General features: G+C 38.0%; 2 protein-coding genes across 2 annotated transcripts in view; one reads left to right on the forward strand and one right to left on the reverse strand.

The window, feature by feature from the left end:
• PRKCZ (protein kinase C zeta) overlaps nucleotides 1–13,605 on the forward strand; it is a gene marked incomplete at its 5' end in the record, with an annotated part of 62,210 nt that extends 48,605 nt beyond the window's left edge. The window contains 4 exons of the mRNA XM_082493383.1: nucleotides 271–350; nucleotides 946–1,035; nucleotides 10,461–10,576; nucleotides 13,173–13,605. Coding sequence (XP_082349509.1) covers nucleotides 271–350; nucleotides 946–1,035; nucleotides 10,461–10,576; nucleotides 13,173–13,260 — 374 coding nt within the window. The 3' untranslated portion in view covers nucleotides 13,261–13,605. The remainder of the gene's footprint in view (nucleotides 1–270; nucleotides 351–945; nucleotides 1,036–10,460; nucleotides 10,577–13,172) is intronic.
• A 1,259-nt stretch (nucleotides 13,606–14,864) lies between these two features.
• FAAP20 (FA core complex associated protein 20) lies at nucleotides 14,865–20,196 on the reverse strand. The gene is made up of 3 exons (XM_082493581.1): nucleotides 20,107–20,196; nucleotides 18,800–19,419; nucleotides 14,865–17,425 (listed from the first exon to the last, which is right to left on the reverse strand). Exons 2-3 carry the CDS (start codon nucleotides 19,369–19,371, stop codon nucleotides 17,353–17,355), a joined length of 645 nt encoding a protein of 214 aa, XP_082349707.1. The 5' UTR covers nucleotides 19,372–19,419; nucleotides 20,107–20,196; the 3' UTR covers nucleotides 14,865–17,352.
• Between the last annotated feature and the right edge of the window lie 545 nt (nucleotides 20,197–20,741).

Below are 20,741 nucleotides of genomic sequence, written 5' to 3' on the forward strand. Positions count from 1 at the left end.
TGAGGTCACTGAAAAAGCTTTATTTTCTGTTTATACTACAGCCAATAGAAAAAGATAATGAAGCTAACATTTCTTCAGGGAAATCTTGAAATGTCAGTATAACGGTGCCTGGAATTACTGTAGCTCCTTTGTTTGCATTATTTTAAATAATTGCTGTATCTTCCCATTTTCCAAATGGTAACATATTTAAATAATACAGTGTTTGTATTGAAATCGTGGTCAATGTCATAAACTGAAAAAACAATATTGCTGTTTTTAAACCTGTAACAGTTATTCTTGAGAAGCCAATCCGGATTCCAAGGTTTCTTTCTGTCAAGGCTTCCCATGTGTTAAAAGGATTTTTAAACAAGGTAAATAACATTCTCTTATTTTTAGCATCTAAGATCTGGAAGTCAGAGCTTCCTGTTGAAAGCAATACAGTTAAGAAGTTAATCTGCTTACTGTTAAGAAAAATCTATAAAACCTTGGTATCCTGTATGTTAAAAAAACCCACTTCTTGGTTGCTAATTTGCTGAGGGAATTCCACAGTACAAACATGATTTAAAAGCCTGCACCTAGTGGGGGGAAAAAAAATAAATGTAGGCTTGTTTATAAGCTCTTTTCTGTAATAGTTACTACTTACTTAAGCTAATTGAAATCCGTAGAATCATTATCATTTTTAAAGGAGAAAAGAGGTATATATATACACATATATACATTACTAAATAAATCTAGATACTTTTTTTATTCTAAGAAGTTGTAAAATAGCATTTTAAAAAAGTAATTTCAAGCAAACTTCATTTTAAAAAAACAGAAAAAAGACTGACAATCCCTTGGTAGCCATCATATGTGTATCTCGGCAGCAGTTTGCATAGCAGTAGGAGTGCTGGAGCCGCATATGTGGGCTTTTGACACGGACTGTAACTGGCTTAGAGTATGTAATACGAGTTTCTGTGTTTTCCACAGGATCCCAAAGAAAGGCTTGGTTGTCAGCCCCAGACAGGATTTTCTGATATCAAGTCTCATACTTTTTTCCGCAGCATAGACTGGGATCTGGTAAAATTAATTACTTCTGTTTATATGTGTTTAAAAGGCATAGATTCTTTTAGATGGTTAATTGTGTATATATGTAACAACCCCATTAAAAACAGTGAAACTCAATTCCATAAATGTCAAAGCTCTTCTGCTTTCTTCAGGTGACATAACAGAATGGAAACAGGCTTTATTTCATGACCAGAAATGTGGCTTGCTTCCAAACTGTAAGAATGGTTACAACTTGTGGGCATCATTTTTTAAACCATGAATTTTAGAGAACATGTTAAAAAAACGTATTAAAGCATTGGTGGAACCATTTATTCCTTGGTTTCTATTTGTAGATTCTGCAAAGCAAAGGCTTCTGCTGCTATAAAACTTACCAAGCATACATGCGAGGTACCCGCAATTGTAGTGTGAAGAACTGCATAGATTTCCAGTGTCAGAATTCAGTGCCTCACTATTCTCCGTGGTAATTTCCTGGAGTCCTGTTAGTAAACATTTCAAGTTCCATTGAAGAAGGAGGCGTGGGCTAGCAAAGACAGCCTGGTGGGATGCTATTCCAGTACATCATTTCTCCTGGTGATAAAACCTTTCTGCCTCAACAGGAGGGCGAGTAGTTGATTAACACAGCCAATGGACTGGGTAAAGCGTCATGAAACCAGTTTAGGTACAGCCATGGAAGATGATGTGCTTCAGATACATGAAGCATTTGTAGTCTACAAAAAAAAGACTGAATTTACAAATTATATAATTTTTAAAATCAGCAGGACTATTCAGGTAGGTAACAGGGTTTAATAACATAGAGGCATGAGCAGGATCAGGGCCTCTTTGAAGGATGTGGCTTGAAAGTGGTGTTGGTTATCTAAAATGATTCTCTGATTATTCAGGTTTTCTGATGTGAGGGAAGCTTTTAGTTCATGGTGGAGGGCGTGACTTGCATTTTAGTGTTTTTGCAGGCATAAAATTTTATTGACGTTGTAGGGTTTTTAAAAGCTTCTGTTACTTGGCAATTGTGCCTACTTCTGTCTTCATCATAGAAAACCAACGTTGTTATGTTTGTTGACATTTGAGCAATAAAAAAATTAAGTCAGGAATACTGCCTTATCAGCATTACATCTTTTTTTAATATCTGGTTGAACAGTGAAAAAATACGCACATAATATTTTCATAGTGCTAGGGAGTCTGCAGGAAGTGTAGGAACAGGCAGGCTGCAGGAAAGGGTTCAGAGGAGGAGAGAACTGCGTGATTGCATTTCTACTCTGAAGCCTGCGGTTCGGACCGTCGCTGTTAACTTTCTTCACAGAAGATGTTCACTACACGAGGAGGCAGTGTTTTAAAATACCCGGTGTTTACAAAATTATTCATGTAATGAAGGCTGGCTTGGTTTTGTCAGACATCCCTTGTTTTGTGTTCTCCCTTAAGTGTAAGTGTTATTTTTCATTGCGTCAGCTGCCTGGTAGGGCTGTAACGCAACTTGTGTGAGTTTGTGGTGGAGCGGAAACGCCACGTACTGCTGTGTTTCATGTCAGTTTTGCAGAGTTTCTTGAGAGAGAGGGAAAGAGAGAAGAGTGATGGATTTGTATTGTTTACTTTTATAAGAGACTCTTAATTGCAACTGGTACTACTTGGTCAACATTTATGCTGATTTGAATATTTTTTTAACTTATTTTTTGTCTGAAAGCTTTGGTATTAAATATTAGTTTTAAAAATAATGGAAAGATTTAGGTGGTTGTCTGTGCTGTTTTGTGGTATCGTAGAATGGTTTTGGTTGGAAGGGATCTTAAAGATCATCTAGTTCCAACCCCCTGCTATGGGGGGTTGATTAGGACAGTGCTGTTTGGGAGGATCTGAAGTGTCGGATACCTTTTAAGCTAGATTTTTAATAAGAGTGTTGGGAAATATATTCAGGAGAAAATGAAAAAATATTTGGAAAGCTTTTTTAATTATTAGAATTTTCTTTGAAATGCAGGTGATGAGTAGAAGAGATTTTCACTTAAAAGCTTTTCCAAATCTTTTCAAGTTGAAACACAAGGGAACAAGAGTCTAATGCTGACTAAATTTTATTTTTTTTGTGTGAAGCTTGAGTTAAACGGAAAAATAAATAATGGTAAAGTCAACACATATACCATAAACATTATTTTTTTTCCCTAGTGTTAGTCATCTGAGTTGTTTGTGACACAGCTAAGAACACTTTAGATTACTCGCTGTGCATATAGGATGGCTTGACAGCATTCAGGGAAGTACCAGGTCAACCTTTTTTTTGTTTGTTACAGTACATGAAGTCTATTCTTATAGACTTGTTTTTACGGTATTTATCCATTATATGCTTAAAAAAGAACTACAGAGCCACAGCTACTATTAGCTGTGCACAGAAGCAGTAAGATTTTTTTCTAGAGCTGTACCAACGTATTTTTTCACTCATTTTCTCACATTAAAGGCTGCAAGTTCACTATATGGTTTCTTTAAGAGTGCTTTTATGCTTTACTAATTATAAGAGGCAGTCTGATGTCTAACATCTAGTTGAATGCCGTGCTGTTGAAATGTTAATGCATAGCTGCAACTGACTCATCATGACAATCTGACCACCCTACTTCAATTGCTAAATATTCATTTTGCTGTTTCTTTCATCCTGCCATTCTTGTTTGGGAGGAGCTAATGTTGTCTTCCTTACAACTTTCATTTCATGATGCTTTCTGAGACCTGATAACTGATGGGATGTTGATGTATTGAGATTCACTACCCAGTTACAGTTTCATGATTTCCTCACGTCTCCATCTGTACTCATCACTCTCTTAAACTTGGGACGCAGGATTTTTCTGGGATTGATCACCTTTTTGTGTACTCTGTGCTAATCATAATGCAATGTCCTGGCCTAAAACCAGGTTTCCTACCTGTGTTTTTTAGCTTTGATTATAGAGATTGTAGTTTCGGCTTTTTTTTAGCTGAATATGAATTTTAGAATTAGAAAGTTGGTATCTGTGTTGCTACAAATTTGACTACATGACAGATTTCTGTCTCCAGCACTGTGGTGCTCAGACTTTCAGGTTAAAGGCTAATTCAAGTAGGTTATTTCCTCTGTATAAATGTGTTGAAGTTAATCTGCCATAAGTTTCCCGTACTGCTAAACATAATCAGTAGCTTTTCCCATACTTCTGTTCTTACGTTCCTAAATGGCAGCTTTTACTTATTACAGTCTTATGTCTTCTACAACTCTGTAGAACTTTAAACTAGAAATCTGAGTCTTAAGATCTAAACTGCAATTGCTGTTTTTATTTGTGACCCATGATATATCAGAAATAAGTCTCTTCTAATAGCATACAAGTGCTGTCCCTCAGGAAGGAAAGGAAATCTATTGTGTTAACTCTTGTATTGCGGCAGTAATCATCTGTGTGGGAGCTCTTCAGTTCTGAGTGTAATCTACCGAGTTAGAGAAAACTTCAATGGCTGAATTATTTATGGGCTTCTATTTTCAAATGCAGAGCACTAATTATATTGGTGTCTGTTGCCTGGCTTGTAATGTATATTACTTAGGTATTTTGACATTTCTCTGCAACGGCATTTAATGTAGTTGAATTTCTAGAGTTCCCTTGTTAATTATTGTGGAAAATGTTGCTATAGTAACTTCTTTCTGTTTGGAGTATGTGATTTTATTATTAGTATAAATTTGGCTTTTGTTGTTAGTATTGTTTTGAAACACACAGAAGCCTTCCCTCTTTTCCTATGAAACTGACCTGTAAAATATCTCAAATTACACATTCTTGCCTGCAAAACTCATATAAACTTCTGTTTTAAATGGGAAAAATCTACTGTTAGCATTTTGAGTGATTTTTATCTCAAAAGTGACAATTTATATATAGTCCATAAGGATGACCAGGAAGATCAAGAAAAATCTTACATGGAATGGTGACGAAATGATTTTCTGGGAGACGTACAACTTGCGTGTTTTACTTGGCATATTCTGGGCAGAGCACATGTGAATGACATACGGACTCTATAGCTCACGTACATTACTGCTACCGGTGTGCAGTGACACAGAGGCCTCTGCTAAATGCAGCTGAAGTTCCTAATGTACAGGTGCGGCAGGAGTAATGCATTCTTCGTTGTAGCTGGAGAACCTTCTTCAGAAGAAGTCTTCAAAAGGTTATTAATGAAACTGAGTGCTATTTGGTGTTAGTCAGATACAACTAAAGAGCGTGAAGGATCTGCAGACCTTTAAGAGAATTTGCAGATGGTGGTGTAGAAGATCCCTCTTCTCGGTGTGTTCCATCCAGACCTGCAAAGAAGTTGGAGCCAGGGAGAAAGTTGACCGAGTACACATGAGAATTCAGAGGAAGATCAGTCTCTAGTCAAGAATAAATGTAGAAGAGGAAGTGAGGCTTTTTGCATCGGAGCTGTAAGTGACCATCATCCATCACCTGCTACCTCTGGACTCAGAAAGCTGCATCAAAAAAATCTTTACGTGCACTTCTGGCGGAGAATATGTTTTCATAACTGTAAAATTATACAAATGGGGTGACTTTTGCCTGTGACAGTACTCTCTTAAGCAATGAAAGGAAAATAAGTTAGTTTTCTGTCCTCTGTAGCAAAGTAGGAAATTGCTCCATCTTCTTGTCACCAACTCTCTTGTGTCTGCAGAGACAAACCACTGCTTTGCCACCTCATTCCATTCGGGAAAGGCTTTCACACAAGTTCCAAATTTGTTTGACCACGCTGAAGCAGATACCAGTTCTTGGAAAGATGCAGGAGTACGATTTGGATCTATAGGAAAAAACCAGCCTAAAGAAGGCAGTACAGGAGTTCCGCCTTTCCTGAAATGATCCAGGAAAAATCCCTGTTTCTTCCCTGCAGGTTAGGGCCAGGTTCCTTGGAGAGTTTTCTTTCTCCCTAGGCACCCTGGATAATAAAGCACATATCCCGCTTAAAAGCGTGCTGGGACAGATTAATCGTGCTTGTATTGTAGTGGCATATGTATATACTTTACAAGGGGAAAACATAGCAAAAGTTTTACTGAAACAGTGTGGAGGTGTGAGTTGGAAATAATGTGTACTATCAAATGCTCTAGCTGTGTAACTTGTTAATGCTCAGTGAGGTGACCCTCATGGCCGCTGAATTTCCTGTACTCTGAACAGACTATTCCATGTCACTTACCGAGTTCTGTTACTGTCTTACTGGGACCAAAGTCTAAATATGACAACATAAAAATTCTAAATTTCTTATGGCAGACAAGTTAATACTTTCCATAAACCAAAGTAAATACTGTAACTTGGTGAGACAGATGTCCAAATGGGAAGTTTTAACCCGAGTTTGTGTTGGGAATTCACTCATCTTAAAAAATAAAAAATAAAAAAAAACCCCAAACAAACAAAAAAAAAAAAACAAAAAAAAACAAAAAAAAAAACAAAGGGGGGGGTGGAGTAGGGTGCTTTAGTTTGCCATATTTCGCTCAAAACTAAACAGTCTGGAAAATGCTGGTAGATTTCTGGAAACAGCAGTGTAGAAAGTGAATGGAAACCTAAACTTTGAATTGTTTAAATCTCAGAAGACAGACTTATGTTCAGCATGGCTGATGACACAGTTTAGGTTTAATCAGTGGAGGAGAACGCAGACACAGTGCGAAGTGTAGAGCTGCCATTTCTTTAAAATGGGTCGCATCTTACTGGCAGCTTCACAGGAATTAACATTAACAGAACGTTGAGCTTTGCTTTTGCATGAGCAGATACCAAATGATGCTTCAAAAACTTAAGAATTACAACTGGTACTAAATACTGTCTAGCATTTAGTATTTCAAAATTGTGAAACGGAGAGAAGACTCTCTGCTTCTTTCCCAGCAAAAGGCACGTGGTGGTTGCTAATAGCCTGATTACTGGACTTTAATTTTTAAATGAAAACCACAAAACCAAAACTTTGTAAGGAATTCCAATCTGTGTACTGAACCATGTAATAACACAGGCTTTTTGCTTTGTCGTTTAATACTGTTACCACTGAGGATGTGCTGCACAAAGACAAACTGATTTTTTCGATTTTCCATTAGTGTCATTAGGTCTCTTCCGTAGGGAGTTTCGAATGTTGGTTTTCTGTCTGATATTTCTCTAGAGGAACGGTGACCTCCAGTGGCCAGCAGGGCTAACCCAGACCGTGTATACCACATAGGCCATAACTGATCAGAACAATGATCAAGTCTGGTAGCCTCTCGCTATCAAAGCCAATCCCTGAAGCTTCGGAGGAAGGTAAAAATGGTTCTGGCTGCTCCCAGCCTGCAGTGTTTCTCCTGCAGATAACTAACCTCTTTCTCAGTCATACAGTGATTGATTTTTATGCCCTGTAGCGTGAGTATTGATATAGATTATATAGATGGATAGCTCAAAAATAATGGTCAGAAAATTGTAACATTTTGATTTTTTAACCACATTTCTAAGTACAAACTTCTGTGGTGATAAATTCCTTCATGTAACAGGGGGAATATAAGTGGGCTACACTTCCTATGTTAAAAAAAAAAAAAATGTTCTCAATCCAGAGTAGGTAGGAAGAATTAACTTAACCAGAATTTCATTCTAAAATAACTAGCAATTTCTTTTTTAATCAATTGCATGCCTATTGCTATCACTACCAAAAGGAAAATTTTTAATGATGAGTTACGTAACATAACTGGAAATCTTATCTTCACACTCCCTGAAAACATCTTTTCTGCCCGTACATAAACCCACAATTTTGCAGTAGGTTGCATTTAAGTGTTATACAGAATTTTCAAGGAATTTAATGAGGATCTTAAAGTTATTAAGCTTAGTAATGACATCGTCTGACTTGCCATTAGCAGTGAAGGCTCTGCTCTTGTTTTTGCAGAGTCAGTATATTTGAGAAATGGTCGGTGCCCTATCTGGAAGTTTGGAGTATCATGAATGTGAGAGTGCAAACTGTGTTACCCGGGTGTCCCACTTGAGATGCGGTGTTCATATCTTTAGGCCACACTGATTCTTTAATTTTTTTTTTTTTTTTGAGGGAAGGGAGAAAACTAAACTGTTGCTGTGGTGTCTGTGTCCCTTTCTGGTCTGACCAAAGGGTTCCTTCCAGCAGGGACAGGATTGTCACCTGTCACAAGTTGGGCAGTGCGTTCACGGATGTCTCGGTGATTCTGTTACCCGGAACTTAGAGCTCTCCTTCCTTCCGCTTGCTGTCGCCTCCAGTTCTGCCCCAGCTGCCCCTTTCTGTCGCAAGGGGATCCCTGCGAGGAGTTTTGTACCTCTCTTCTGACACAGCTCCAAGAGTCTTCCTTACAAAGGCTGGAACAGGGGATGCTGCTCCTCTTTAAGGCCCTGGCGTTTCTGCTTAGGTGACCCACTGAATGGAAAAGACATGCAACAGTGACAAGCAGGCTCTCTTAGTATTGGAAGCCTGGATTTAGTTACCTGTGTTTCCCTTTGTTCTTCTAATTAATGTTTAATTCACTAATGTTAAATGGGGAAAACGGATTCCTAACTATATCATACTTAGGAAATCCCTCGTGGTTTTTAAGACCATTTCAAACAACTATGGAAGCAAAGAACATGGCGTGAAAGCTCCACTCTGAAAATAGCAATGCTGACAAATGTGTTATGAGCAGTATCCAGAGAGGATGTCAAGAGATACATGTGGCAATGCTGAAAAACAGGATTCTCACAAATTTTTTTTTTTGCATTCTTATCTCAAACTTTTCTATCACTTTCTTCTACAGGCAAAGTAAAGACTCAAATCCATTTATGGGTTTGAGATCAGTGTATGTAGTCGGAGCCTCCTTAAATAAAAAGAGCTTTGTGTGAATGCAGCATACCAATTAAGCAGAATTGGCATTTTAAGATGGTCGTATATAGAAGAATTGTGAAAGTATATGGTTATTTATTATGTGTAACATAGTTATGGTTATAACAATTGCTAAATTGGTAATCTGGGGACAAATTAAAATCTTCACTTTAGTGTTCAAGAACAGCTCTTGAAGTGTTACTGCAAGAGTTGTGTTCTTCTTACAAAATATACAAATTTTACTTTTTTATACTTATGTAGAGATGCTGGTAAAACTACAATGGATAAAAAAGGACATTTTGAGGCAATATGTGCTAGCATCTTCATTGACATGGTATATTTAGTTGCCAGTTTAATCATGTGCCATGCCTTGCTTTGTAGCAGCACGCTGGCCGGCCTGTTGAGGTTGGGTTTCTAACGAACCTCTCTTTTCTCAGTGTGCTCTGTGGCTAACGAGAAGTGCCAGTCTGATCCTAAAATAATTTTGGAGCATGAGACTCAATGGCAGAATTTTTGAATTGAAAAATTAAGAGATTCAATCAAATACTTAAAAAATAGATAATAAGCATTGACCTTTTTAGAGAGAAAGGTGAATTTTCCGGGTAATCGTAATGTTTCTCGCAGTACTCCCAAGGTCAATGTCTTGCAATTGTGCCTGATCCTCCAAATTCTTCAGACTTGGGATTTACATCTGGGAGTTCACTGGTATGAAAGTAAATATATAAGCTAGTTGGTTTGCAGGATTCAGCCATTTGAAATTCTTTTGAGTAAACCTTTTGCGTGGCAAGTTGAAAACATCTGATTTATCTTCCTGCCTTTTACTGTGTTGGTGCGTATGTTTTACAATTTGGTATATATGATTGTGTATGTGGCTGGGGAACGAAACTGCAACAGCGTTATTTGAGTAAAAGAAATAAATCCCATGTTTTATTGACTACTCCTGGTGAGGAAGATAAATACGGTGTTTCAGTTCCTGTAGCAGGAAGTATTGTATGTAAATGTATTCATAGTTAAATTTTAATTGCAAACCAAGATTTGGGGTTGCTTTAGCTGTTTTGTTTGTATTTGCTTTTAATGATTGCTTACCCATGTGGCTGGTGATTAATGGGGCCATAAATATTGCTTACTTTTTCATTCTGTGCTGAAATTAACTTTAACAAATAAGTCTGGTTATGGCGATCTGATGTAATCAGAGGCTGCCTTTACAGGAGGCAACTTTAGAGGAGCTTATCAAAGGGAAAAATTAGTTTTGTTCTGGGAAAGCGTCTTGGCGTGAATGGAAACCTTCTGGAATATGTTCTCAGTTCAAAAGCTGTTGAGCCAGATGTATGTGGCAACAATGTTCCTACATTAATATATAGGCAAGAGACTTAGGCAACAGCTTTTTCTACAGTCTTAAAATTTCTGATAATTTTTGAAGGTGTTGTATTTAAAATACAGCAATAGGATAAACAGAATGAGCATATACCATTTAGTGTCAAAATCTGTTAAATACAATTTGACATTAAATTTTAGACTAACATGTTTATATCTTCCACCAATGTTAAACTCAACTGTAGTGACTCTTTGTGTGCGTACCCTAGAGCTGATGTATGTTGATGTTCTTAGGGGATTTTGTAAATAGTTGATATTTTAATTTTTACCCTCCCCCATTCTATTTTTTTATTTCTTAGCTGGAGAAAAAACAAGCAACCCCTCCGTTTCAGCCTCAGATCACGGATGATTATGGTTTGGATAACTTTGATACACAGTTCACCAGCGAACCTGTGCAGCTAACCCCGGATGATGAGTATGTTTTTCTTTTTCTCCACATACAATTACTTACTAAGAAATTAATTTATAAATGACTTGAAAATTACAAAGAGAAGACTAACTACTTAGCATTAGAACATAATCCAGTTAAAGTAAATTTTAAATTCTGTGTGTCCTACATATCTTGCATAACTTACCGTACTTTGTGTGTATTAGAAGAGTGCCCGGGATTGTAATGAAGTTCAGGACAGAGTATCGATTCGCTGCTGAGCGTGCGCTTGGCGCTGAAAGAGGAGACAGATTTGACTGCTGAGCGGGGCAGCCTGTGCTGCTTACTCGGGAGGAACAACTGAGGCGCAGCTCTCTGGGTCTTGCGTGAACTTGAGACAGGAGCAGAGTCTTCCCGGAAGCTATTACTTAGATGTGTGATGGGAAAACTTTGCAGGAAAACAAAGTGTGTTTTAGTAAAGGAATTTGAAGGCTGAGGAGCGATTGCTGTACATGAAGGAAGAAGTTCCTTCAGGCACAAGGTGGCATGTAAGACAGGCCATAGTTTTGGTAGTCAGGTGGGAGACTCGGCTTGCCCAAGCTCTTTAAGACAATAATTGTACACGCTTTTGAGGGTTTACTGAAGGGAGCTCTGTGCGAGGGGGAAGATGTCACAGAGAAAAAAGGGTCTTATTGACTTCATTTGTCTGGGAAGTGTTTAGCGTAGGGCTGAGGAGAAATGTCTCAGCAGAGCTGAGGGGGGAGCGTGGGCCAAACCACATCGCTGAGAGACCTGAGGAGGTGATTGCGGAGGAATGCAATGGTTTGGGGGTGTCCGTTCTTTTTTTTCCAGGGTGCATTTTTCTTTCAAGGCCTGAGTGTGTGACACTAATGCCAGATGGCACTTAGAATACACCTTTTAAAGAACTTTAATATATTGTTCCTCATTAAAGCGCCATAGTAGTGTGTGCGATTCAATTTTTGTGCGATTCTATTAAAAATACATAAATTTTCTGCTGTTATTTAGCATTTTGGTACAAAAGTAAAATGAATCAAAGGAGATGTTTGGTTTATTAAAAATGTAAGACTCAGAATCCTGAAGTATGTGCAGGTGGGAGTTTTATGTGAGCTCTACTGTGAGAGAGCAGCGAAGATTTGCATGTTACACATGTATATTTCATTTATGTATGTTAGCTTTTCCTTATCTGACTCTGCCCGCTGCTATAATGCATTCTTTTCGGAATGTTTTCAGCCTGTTGTCCTGTTCACCGGTTTCATGTTTAAAGAAAACCCATTTCTTAAATTTCCAGCGCTTTGCGTTCTGTACAATTTGGAACTGAAGTCTGTGGAGCTACTGATTGATGCTGTTCTGGAATGAATATTTGGGTCTAATCAGATGTATAATAAAGCTGATTCTAAAGTATTGGGTTTGGAAATGGGATTTTAATAATGGATTTATGACTTCTACTTTCTTAGATACTGTCTGAAGTACTGCATATCATGGGATGCCGTGTTGGCAAGCAGAGGCTGTTGTGTACTATCCACAGGCTTTTGCAATTAAAGGCACAAGACTCACATTCCAGCCTGTGTGCTTCTACTACTTTTCCCTCTTCTTTGTTGCTACACAACAAAGCTAAACTGCTCTGAAAGAAAGACAATACTGTTTCAAAGCCTCTGTCATAAACTGCCTGCTAGTGCTCGGTCAACCCCCCGCATTAGCTAGTTGGTCAGAGAGTTTTAATTTGTACAACAAATGTTATGTTGATTAAATTTGCGATTGTAAAAACAAACACCGTAACTAGCAACCCATTGAGTCTGCTCCAGTGGCAAGAAATTCACCATCGCAGGGTCTTTCTCTTGCTGCATCCTTGGGTGGCGGGTGTTCATCCTCAAGTAATGAACTATTTGGAGATCTCATTGTGGATAATAGTGTGCCCAGGTGCTCAGGCTCAAATTTTGTAAAAGCGTTACCTATATATCATAGATCCATAGTTCACAACCTGTTCTCTCTTTCTGGAGAGTCCAGCGTGTATGACGTGAGTAGCTGAACGGAAGCCAAAGGGTGAAGTGCTCAGTTATTGGCTGTGCGACAGCAAAGAATGGCACAGCATATTCCTGCTTTGCAGGTTCTGATTGACAACAAAATTGCAAATGCCAACTGTGTGTGCACCTATAGTGGGAAGCTTTATGAACATCACATCTTAAAAGGAATTCTGGTTTTTTTATGTACATCGATTTATAGTCTTTCCTTGGATTTCCTGTGCATACAATATAATACGGATTTTTTTTTTTTTAAGTATTAACTTTGTGCTTGACTCTTATGTAGTACTTACCTTACGTGTACCATTAGCAGCCCTTGCTGACAGCTAAATATCTATTTCTTATTTGTAAATTCGTACTACAAAATAACAGTCACTTATTATATGCTGCTTTTTGGGCCCTCTTAAGTATGCATGTTGCCTAGCTGGAAGGGCAGAAGGAACTTTTTCTCAGATGTTTTTTTTTCCATTTATTATTGCTTCTGTACAACTTCCTATACATACATTTCTGTAAGGCATTTTCTTATTATTTGAAGAAAAAGTACAGTGACAAAAATAGTACCTACAATTGATAAAACTAAAACAGTGCTCTTATTTGTTTTTCAGAGATATAATAAAGCGAATAGATCAGTCAGAATTTGAAGGATTTGAGTATATTAATCCATTGTTGCTGTCAACAGAAGAAACAGTATGAAGGAATGACATCTTCCTTGTGGACAATATGAATGACCTTTAACTTTATCCTTAACTACAGTATATGCATGCGAGGCTGGGGAACTGTAAGATTTTGGACGGCGACCAATGATTTAAAAAAAAAAAAAAATTGCTGCTGAAAATCAAAGAAGAGAAATAATGATTTTGGTGGGTGTCTTCTGCCACTTAGTGATTCTTAAGTTCTGGGCACTGACACAACGCTTCATTAATGAAGGAATTTGCATTTTGTGCCTGTTTCATGAAGGATTGAAATGTTCATTGCATCCCTGGAAAAGGAGATTCTGAACAACTTTGAGACCTATGCGCTTTCTACAAACATTTGATGCAATGAGCTACCAATTGAAGAATATTACAGTGTAACATCCTGAAGAATAAAATATATTACGGTGGTGTTGAAGCTTATTTTTGATGCCTTTTTTCACAAGTGGTACCTGTCTAAACGTCTCAGATATATTTAAAAGGAGTTGTGTTTTATTAGCAATCAAAACATAAATTTGGGTACAAGATTTAAGTGCCTAAATGGATAAACTGCATTGAAGAATTATTACATATTTGGAACGTTCTTAAACCTGGTAAGTTCTGCTTGTTAATATTAAGTAACCATTTACACATGAAACATACAGTTCACAGCTGCAGCCTAATGTCCATTTGCATCTTTATAGAATTTGAAATGCAGAGTGACTCAGCAATATTAATTCCAAATTAGAATTTAGTTTCGAATTCCAAATCTGTTGTTTTAAACTCCAAATTTACCAAAATGTATAGATTGAAGAAAACTAAATTTGCACACAAAGGATTCCTGAAAATACTTAAGCAGTGCCTACACCTACGATGATGTTGTGTTGTGTATTAGATTTTTGAAAAGTATTTTTATCAACAATACAAATATTCAGAAATAGAGCAAAAGCATAATAAAGCATAGCCTTAAAGTTTAAATAGTAAATCTTGAATAACCATGATAAAATACACTTTCCTGATAAAGCACACCTCCTACTTATGATAAACTGTCTGCTTACAATTATTCAGTGTGTCGTAATAATTAATCATTCTACGTAAGAGAATGGGATGTTTTGGTAAAATGATTTGCATCAAAGTAGTAGATTTTTTTTTTTTTATGGAAGAAAAATTAATACCTAAGAAATTGGCTAAAGCAAAAGATAACTATCAAATCCCTTCTCGTGGAAGCCGGGGTGGGGGGGATATGGGGTGGGCAGGGAATGGGTATACGACATCAAAAAGGTTCACAACTTCTCAGCGTGGAAAAGCTCAAGGTGCTGCACGGGGGGGTCAGCGAGCGCGCATTGCTGTCTGAAACAGCAGGTGCTTGCGAGGGTGTACCTGCCTCAAACAGCAGCAGAGGCAGCATTGCTTTTTGCTAGATTTCCGTTTAACGATACTGTGTGGGGTGTAGAGATGGGGGCGGGGGGGGAATCATGTGGGAAGGAAAAAAATGAGAAACCCTGTGCCATGACATGTCACCTAATTTGGTGTAAAATGCAGGATAAATTGCAACACTTTCACTTTCTTTACACTAACATATGGTTTTCTCAGGGTACAGCATTGCATTAGGTGCTGAACATGACATCTTTCGGATTCACATCCAAGTCATGAGGTGCTAGGACGAGACTGCCAAAACATTGTTTAAATTTTTCAATTAATCATTGATTAACAATCTCCATTGTGAATCCCCTCATTAGCCACAATTATGCAGACCTGTGGTTATTTAGTTGTATTAATCCCATTCCAATTTAAGTTGTGGGTTTCTCTCTGTTGGACTGTAGCATTTCATATTAAGCAAAAATGTGTTTTAATCAGCACTAAATAATTTAACCAGTAAGAAGTATTTGCTTCAAATGCCTGGACTTTAGATACTTTATTATCTACTAAAGGCAACACTTACCTTTTAAACGTAATCAGACCTTTTTTTAATTACTCCTTTTTTCCCTTCTCCCTGGCAATTACTTTATTTACCCTGAATAATTTTTCTTTGAGTGTTTTCAACTCCCCTGGTAATAAAAGTAATCATTAGTTATCGGAGTGACTGCAGGCAGCTCATGAACGGAAATGCGACAGCCCAAGCTGTCCTTTGACGTGCCAGGGCATAGGACTTTAAAAAGGAAATATTAGAAATATGGGTTGGGGTTTTTTTTTAACCTTTTTTCTAGGTTTCAGAACACTTTGGGAGGGAGGGAAGGAAGAATGGAAAGACACATTTGCTAAACAAACATTGTAAAGACTACTTGATTTTATTTAAAAATTTACAGGCATTTACAATGTTGCTGTGTTGCCAAATAGTTTGCTGGGTACAGGTTTGGTTGCTCATGTGCAAGTGTTTGAATAATGTTCTGTTCATGATGAAGGGTAAATTTTTTATATAAAGTACTTGTTTTATAAATAAAAGAAAATGAAGGATGTAATTAAATGTGTGGTTTGGAAAAAAAAAAATCCTAATATATTACAAATGGATCTGGTAATGATATATAGTTGTCTTATTTGAAATAGTAAATGAAAATTCTAGCTAATTTAATGATTGTAAAACAGTAAATATGTTCTTGTAGTTTTGTATAATTAATTAGTTGGGATCTTTGCTGACCAGTTTTAATTGTGCAGAAGATGGTATACTAATCCATAACAGCTAAGATCATTTATATTCTTGCACATCTATTAAAGACTTTAATGAAAAAGTTAATAGACTGTTATTATTTACCAGTAAACTGAGCTATGTCCAACTTGCACTTCTGAAAGAGGCCCTATCGTAAATTAAATCCGCAGGGTTCTCCCTGTGGTTTGATATTCTGTGTATTCGGTATCTGTGGATTACACCTGAACTGTGTGGTTTTGAGGGCCAGGGAGGGCACAGTTTTGTTGAGATAGAGAACTGCACTGATACGGAAGTCTCTTAATCTGAGTTGTACTCTTCTTCACTGACTGTGAAGGCAGTTGTGACCTAAGTAGCTGAAACAGGCACAATTGTACCACTCTACATACAGCCCTTTGAGGGACTAATTAGAACTGTAAGGCTGTGAGTGGAGACATGGTGTACCGCACGGATAGGATACCCTGTTCAGTAATCAATTAACTGTACTTGGGGGAACCAACCAACCTACTCTAGTTTTTTATCCCTTCCATTTGTTGTTACTAAGCCATGACTAAATTGTTTACTGTCAGGGAAGAGGTTGCTTTTCCCAAGCCTACAAAATGTTTACCTGCTACTACTGAGAAGTTACCAAAGTAGTGCATGAGTCCTCTGAATACCTTCTAGCCAAAACAAACCCGGGTGTTCTTTATTCCCAAACATTGATGGCTTCTAAGGGGGAGTGTTGGAACTGATAAAAAAAGCACCTCTTCTCCTGACTTGATTGTATTAAATCTTGTGAAACTGGCAGGAGAAATATTCTTTCTGGACCCTCATGAATTGAGACTAGTCACGTTAATCAATTAAAAAAACAAAGTAAGGTTATGAATTTAGCTGTGTTCCTTCAGAAAGATAAAAAAAACCACACCCATTATTCGGTCTGGTTTGTGTTTTCTTCTAATACAGATTTACTCATAGACAAGTCACACAAGTTCTTACTTGGATATTAAAATAATGAAAAATGCTAAGCTTGAATGATTTTTTTTTTTAATTAAGCTTATTTTCACAGATTACCTCTTTAGAAAAAAAAAAAAAAAGAAGAGGTCAGTAAACTTCTTGATGAGATGAAATAAGTTATCTCTTGTTCAGCTGCAGAACAACCCCGGTGCATCAGACAAAACAGGTTTTTCAGCAATTTACAACAGTGCATTTTCCCAGAAGTACCCAGATTCCAGGAGTGCCAAGACTGATTTCCCTGGGAGTCTCTGGGGCATCCCATAGCAGCAGTTTCAGCACTCTAGAACTATTTTACATGCATTTGAGAGGATTTAAAATAAAGAGATCCCAAACAGGCACGTGGCACTTAACTTTCTATGGAATTATTGGTTTATGGTCCTTAGGACAGTTTTTGAGATGAGGACACGCTTCCTTGAGACACCTTTCTTTTGAGAAAGGTTCATCTTTGGCCTTGTTCCTTCACTCTTCATTCTTCTGGATTTACCACATCACATCATCTGCGCTTTCAGCCAAGCATCTAGCCAGGTGGCCATCGATATCCAGTTGTGACAGTCTGCAAAGATGGAGAATTTGTTCACTGAGAAACATTTCCACTGTTCTTCCCCTCAGTTCCTAAGCAATCACAGAAGTGTTCTAGTGGCTTCATGGGTAAGTTACTCCTGTGCTTAGAAGCACCACAGTCTGCCACAAACCCCTGTAGTTGCTATCACCTGCTGCTAGATAGTTTGATGTCATTTTCTGGAAGGCAATGCTCACACTCAGTGTGCTGAGGACAAGTACTGCCATCCTTGGAACCGTCAGGCTCTTGATGGGGGATAGGAAGCCATTACCAAATGCCAACACGAGGATGCAGGAAATGAGGTTTGTGACAAGGGAAGGATGCTGTCTCTTGTCTGCTTTCAGTTTCCTTTTTTGAGGGCTATTTTTGTCACGGTGATGCGACCCTCCCCACTACCCCTACTATAGTAATTTTCTGTAAAGCAGCTTCTATAAAAACTGAAACTAATCCTAATCAGTACAGTTACCAATAGCACTTCAGGTCTTCATGTTCAATTCTGTATGTTTAGCCTTTGTCTACATTTCTTGATATAATGACAACTTTATAAATACTAATAAAGCCATCCTTTTGTCTCCTTGTTCAACCTCCAAAACAAAGACAATAAAGTCGCAGCCAGTACACCTTACAGTGTTAGAGGCCCTGTTCAAAAGCATGTTTTTCAGCAACTTTGACAGCCTAAATACTACTAAGTGGTGTAATTTCAAAAGACAACATAATTCTTATTGTAGAGTAGATATTTAATTGCTGGGAGGGAAGTTGGTTGGTTTGTTTTTTTCATAAATGTATCCTGACAGCAACTGAAATGAGACTGAAGTCTCATTTAGTTATACAAATCAGGGCTTGCCTAAGGAAAATCAGCTTCCTTCCATCTTGCCCAGACCTTGAAAGCTAAATCTAAACTTTAAGAGCCCAGTCGCTCAGCCAAAGGCATCCAGGTGCTTGCTGAGCAGGTACCAGTATAGCTGCACCAGTGAAGTCTAGATCTTGAAGAGAAAGCAATGAGAGTAATCCATCTAGTCCTAAAGTTAGCTTTTAACTATCTAGAATGCTGCATTGGGAATGGTTTTTGGATTATGATGCAAAATTTGCAAAAAAGTCTTTTCATACTCAAGTATTTGAGTAAACCAGCAAGGTTCACCAGAGAGCTCAAACTCCACTTTCTTTTTGAAGCAGTATAATCTAATAGTCATGAACTTCTAAATTGAATTAGAAGTAGGCAATTCTGACATTTAGGAGTACTTTACAGTAGAAGTTTTGTCTATTTTTGTTATTTTGTGCATAGAGAATGCATCCAGAACCATTTTGGGTTTGTATACTGTGAAGTTATTAAAAAAAAAACAAAAAAAAAAAACAAACCAAAAAACTTACGTTCCACTAAAACGCATCAGACACATTGGACAACTGTCAAGAGCTGAAGATCCTTCACTCTGATTTTCAGTCTTCTCCTTGCAGCTTTCCGTTCCGGGTACGCTCGCAAGAGGCGACTTCTCTTCTGCAGGCACATATCTGGCCTCACCAAATGAACTATTCCCTTGGTGTATCTGTATTTGAAGCTCTTCCCTATCATTTCCTTTTTGGTTTTCCCTGCTGTTCTGTACAGCCCCTCTGCAGTGCTGTTGAAAGCCAAAGGCTTCTGCAGAGCTTTGGGACAATGCCACGTGGTGTGCAGAAGTTCTGTGTTGAGTGAGTTCACAGGATTTAGGACTTACATCCAGTTTTGAAATACCTTTTGTGTCTCCCCCAGCCGTATTTTTGGCTTGATCTGTAACAGTTATGCAGTGTGTATTCTCAGCTGTAGAAGGTAAACCTTTCAGTTTATCTGCTTGGCCCCATCCTCGGTGTAAATGGCTCTGCGTTAGCTGATGGGAGCCAAGATCCTTTGGTTCCAGGCATTTTTCTTTGGAAAGAGATGGGAACGATACCCACTGAAAGTCTTTCATTCCAATTGTAAAGACTTCCTGGTTTTGTAGATTCTCTTCCTCAGAACTCTATGACACACAGACACACACACACGATGTCTTCAAACAAGTGCCGCTCAATTAATATATAAACCCAAGGCTGAACATATTACAAATACTGAGAAGGCTAAACTACATAGAGGAAAAGAACATTTTATTTACATCCAGCACTTGTAAAGCACCCAAGAACTTCCTGGAGTTTATGCAGTATGTGTCTGCCTTTAACATTCCTACATTGATACCATACGGTGCTCTCTTAGTACGTCCCACAGAGACTAAGGATGAAAAAAAGAACCTGCTGCTGTTCAGGAAAAAAAAAACCACAACTTTAGAAAGACTGTGAGTTTTGTGTTATGACATTGCCTAACACTATGGGAGCAATGTAATGGTTGTTACTGTGTAATTAACCTCTGCGTTAGAGTTTGCCTTTTCCAGTTTCATTCTGTCAGGGAGATGCTCGTGCTTACGAGCAGTCCGTATACTTACACAGGTTACCTCTTTCCAGCAAAACGTTCTGAAAAATCTGCCAGACTGCAAAAAAGCCCTTATGCTACCTGCCACACGATGCTGTCACACCGCTATATGTAAAGATTAAAAAGCTGAAAACTAACATCTACTTAAAAGCTATTTCAGATTGTTTCCACTGTTAACAATGTCATTCAGACTGCCACTACTGTAAGGAGTACACATAGTGAAGACAAGGATACAGCACGCTACCTTTCCAAAGAACTCTGGAAAACTGGGCACTGTTTGCCACTTTGTGCATTGTAAATCTTCACTGATGTCTTTCAGTAACAAAATCCATGTTTCTTCACACTCATTTAAGTTGTCTTTTTCAAACCAGGAACGTTTGTCAGCTGATGTCCTGTTGAGAGAGAGACAGTCCAATAGTTTGAGGATGTGAGAGAGGGAAGAAAATACTCTGCACTGCTATTAGTTTGCCTCCTCATTAACTTGATTTACCCCTCCTGTGATGCTGATGTTTCAAAAAAGTTATCCTTAACTGTGATTTATCAAAGCAGAAGTTTTAAAATTAAAAACTTCCAGTAGCATCAAGAGGTTGACAGTGCATCAACCTCTTTCAGCCCAACTCATGGCTAAGTATGGGGATCCCTCTCCTTTTGTTAATGGCTAAGCACAAGGTATGGATTTTATGATTGAAAATATGTATAACTTTTCCATTTGCACAACATAAAACTCCATTCTTACTTATTTTCTTTTGATCAACTAGCACCATATGTGCCAAACCAAGAATAATATTTGACAACTTTGCCATGTCAAACCACAAACAGACAGCATCTGTCGGCAGGCACAAGTATGCAAATGCAGATTTTTGAGTTTAAAAGAGAGGC

This window comes from Vanellus vanellus (assembly GCF_965231255.1).
Source record: "Vanellus vanellus genome assembly, chromosome: 20".
NCBI lineage: Eukaryota > Metazoa > Chordata > Aves > Charadriiformes > Charadriidae > Vanellus > Vanellus vanellus.

Coding starts and splice junctions, on each gene's coding strand:
- FAAP20 (XM_082493581.1), bottom strand. CDS start 19,371: ATGAAAGACTTTCAGTGGGTATCGTTCCCATCTCTTTCCAAAGAAAAA. Junction 17,426..18,799: donor CTGATGCGTTTTAGTGGAAC/GTAAGTTTTTTG, acceptor CCATCTTTGCAG/ACTGTCACAACTGGATATCG.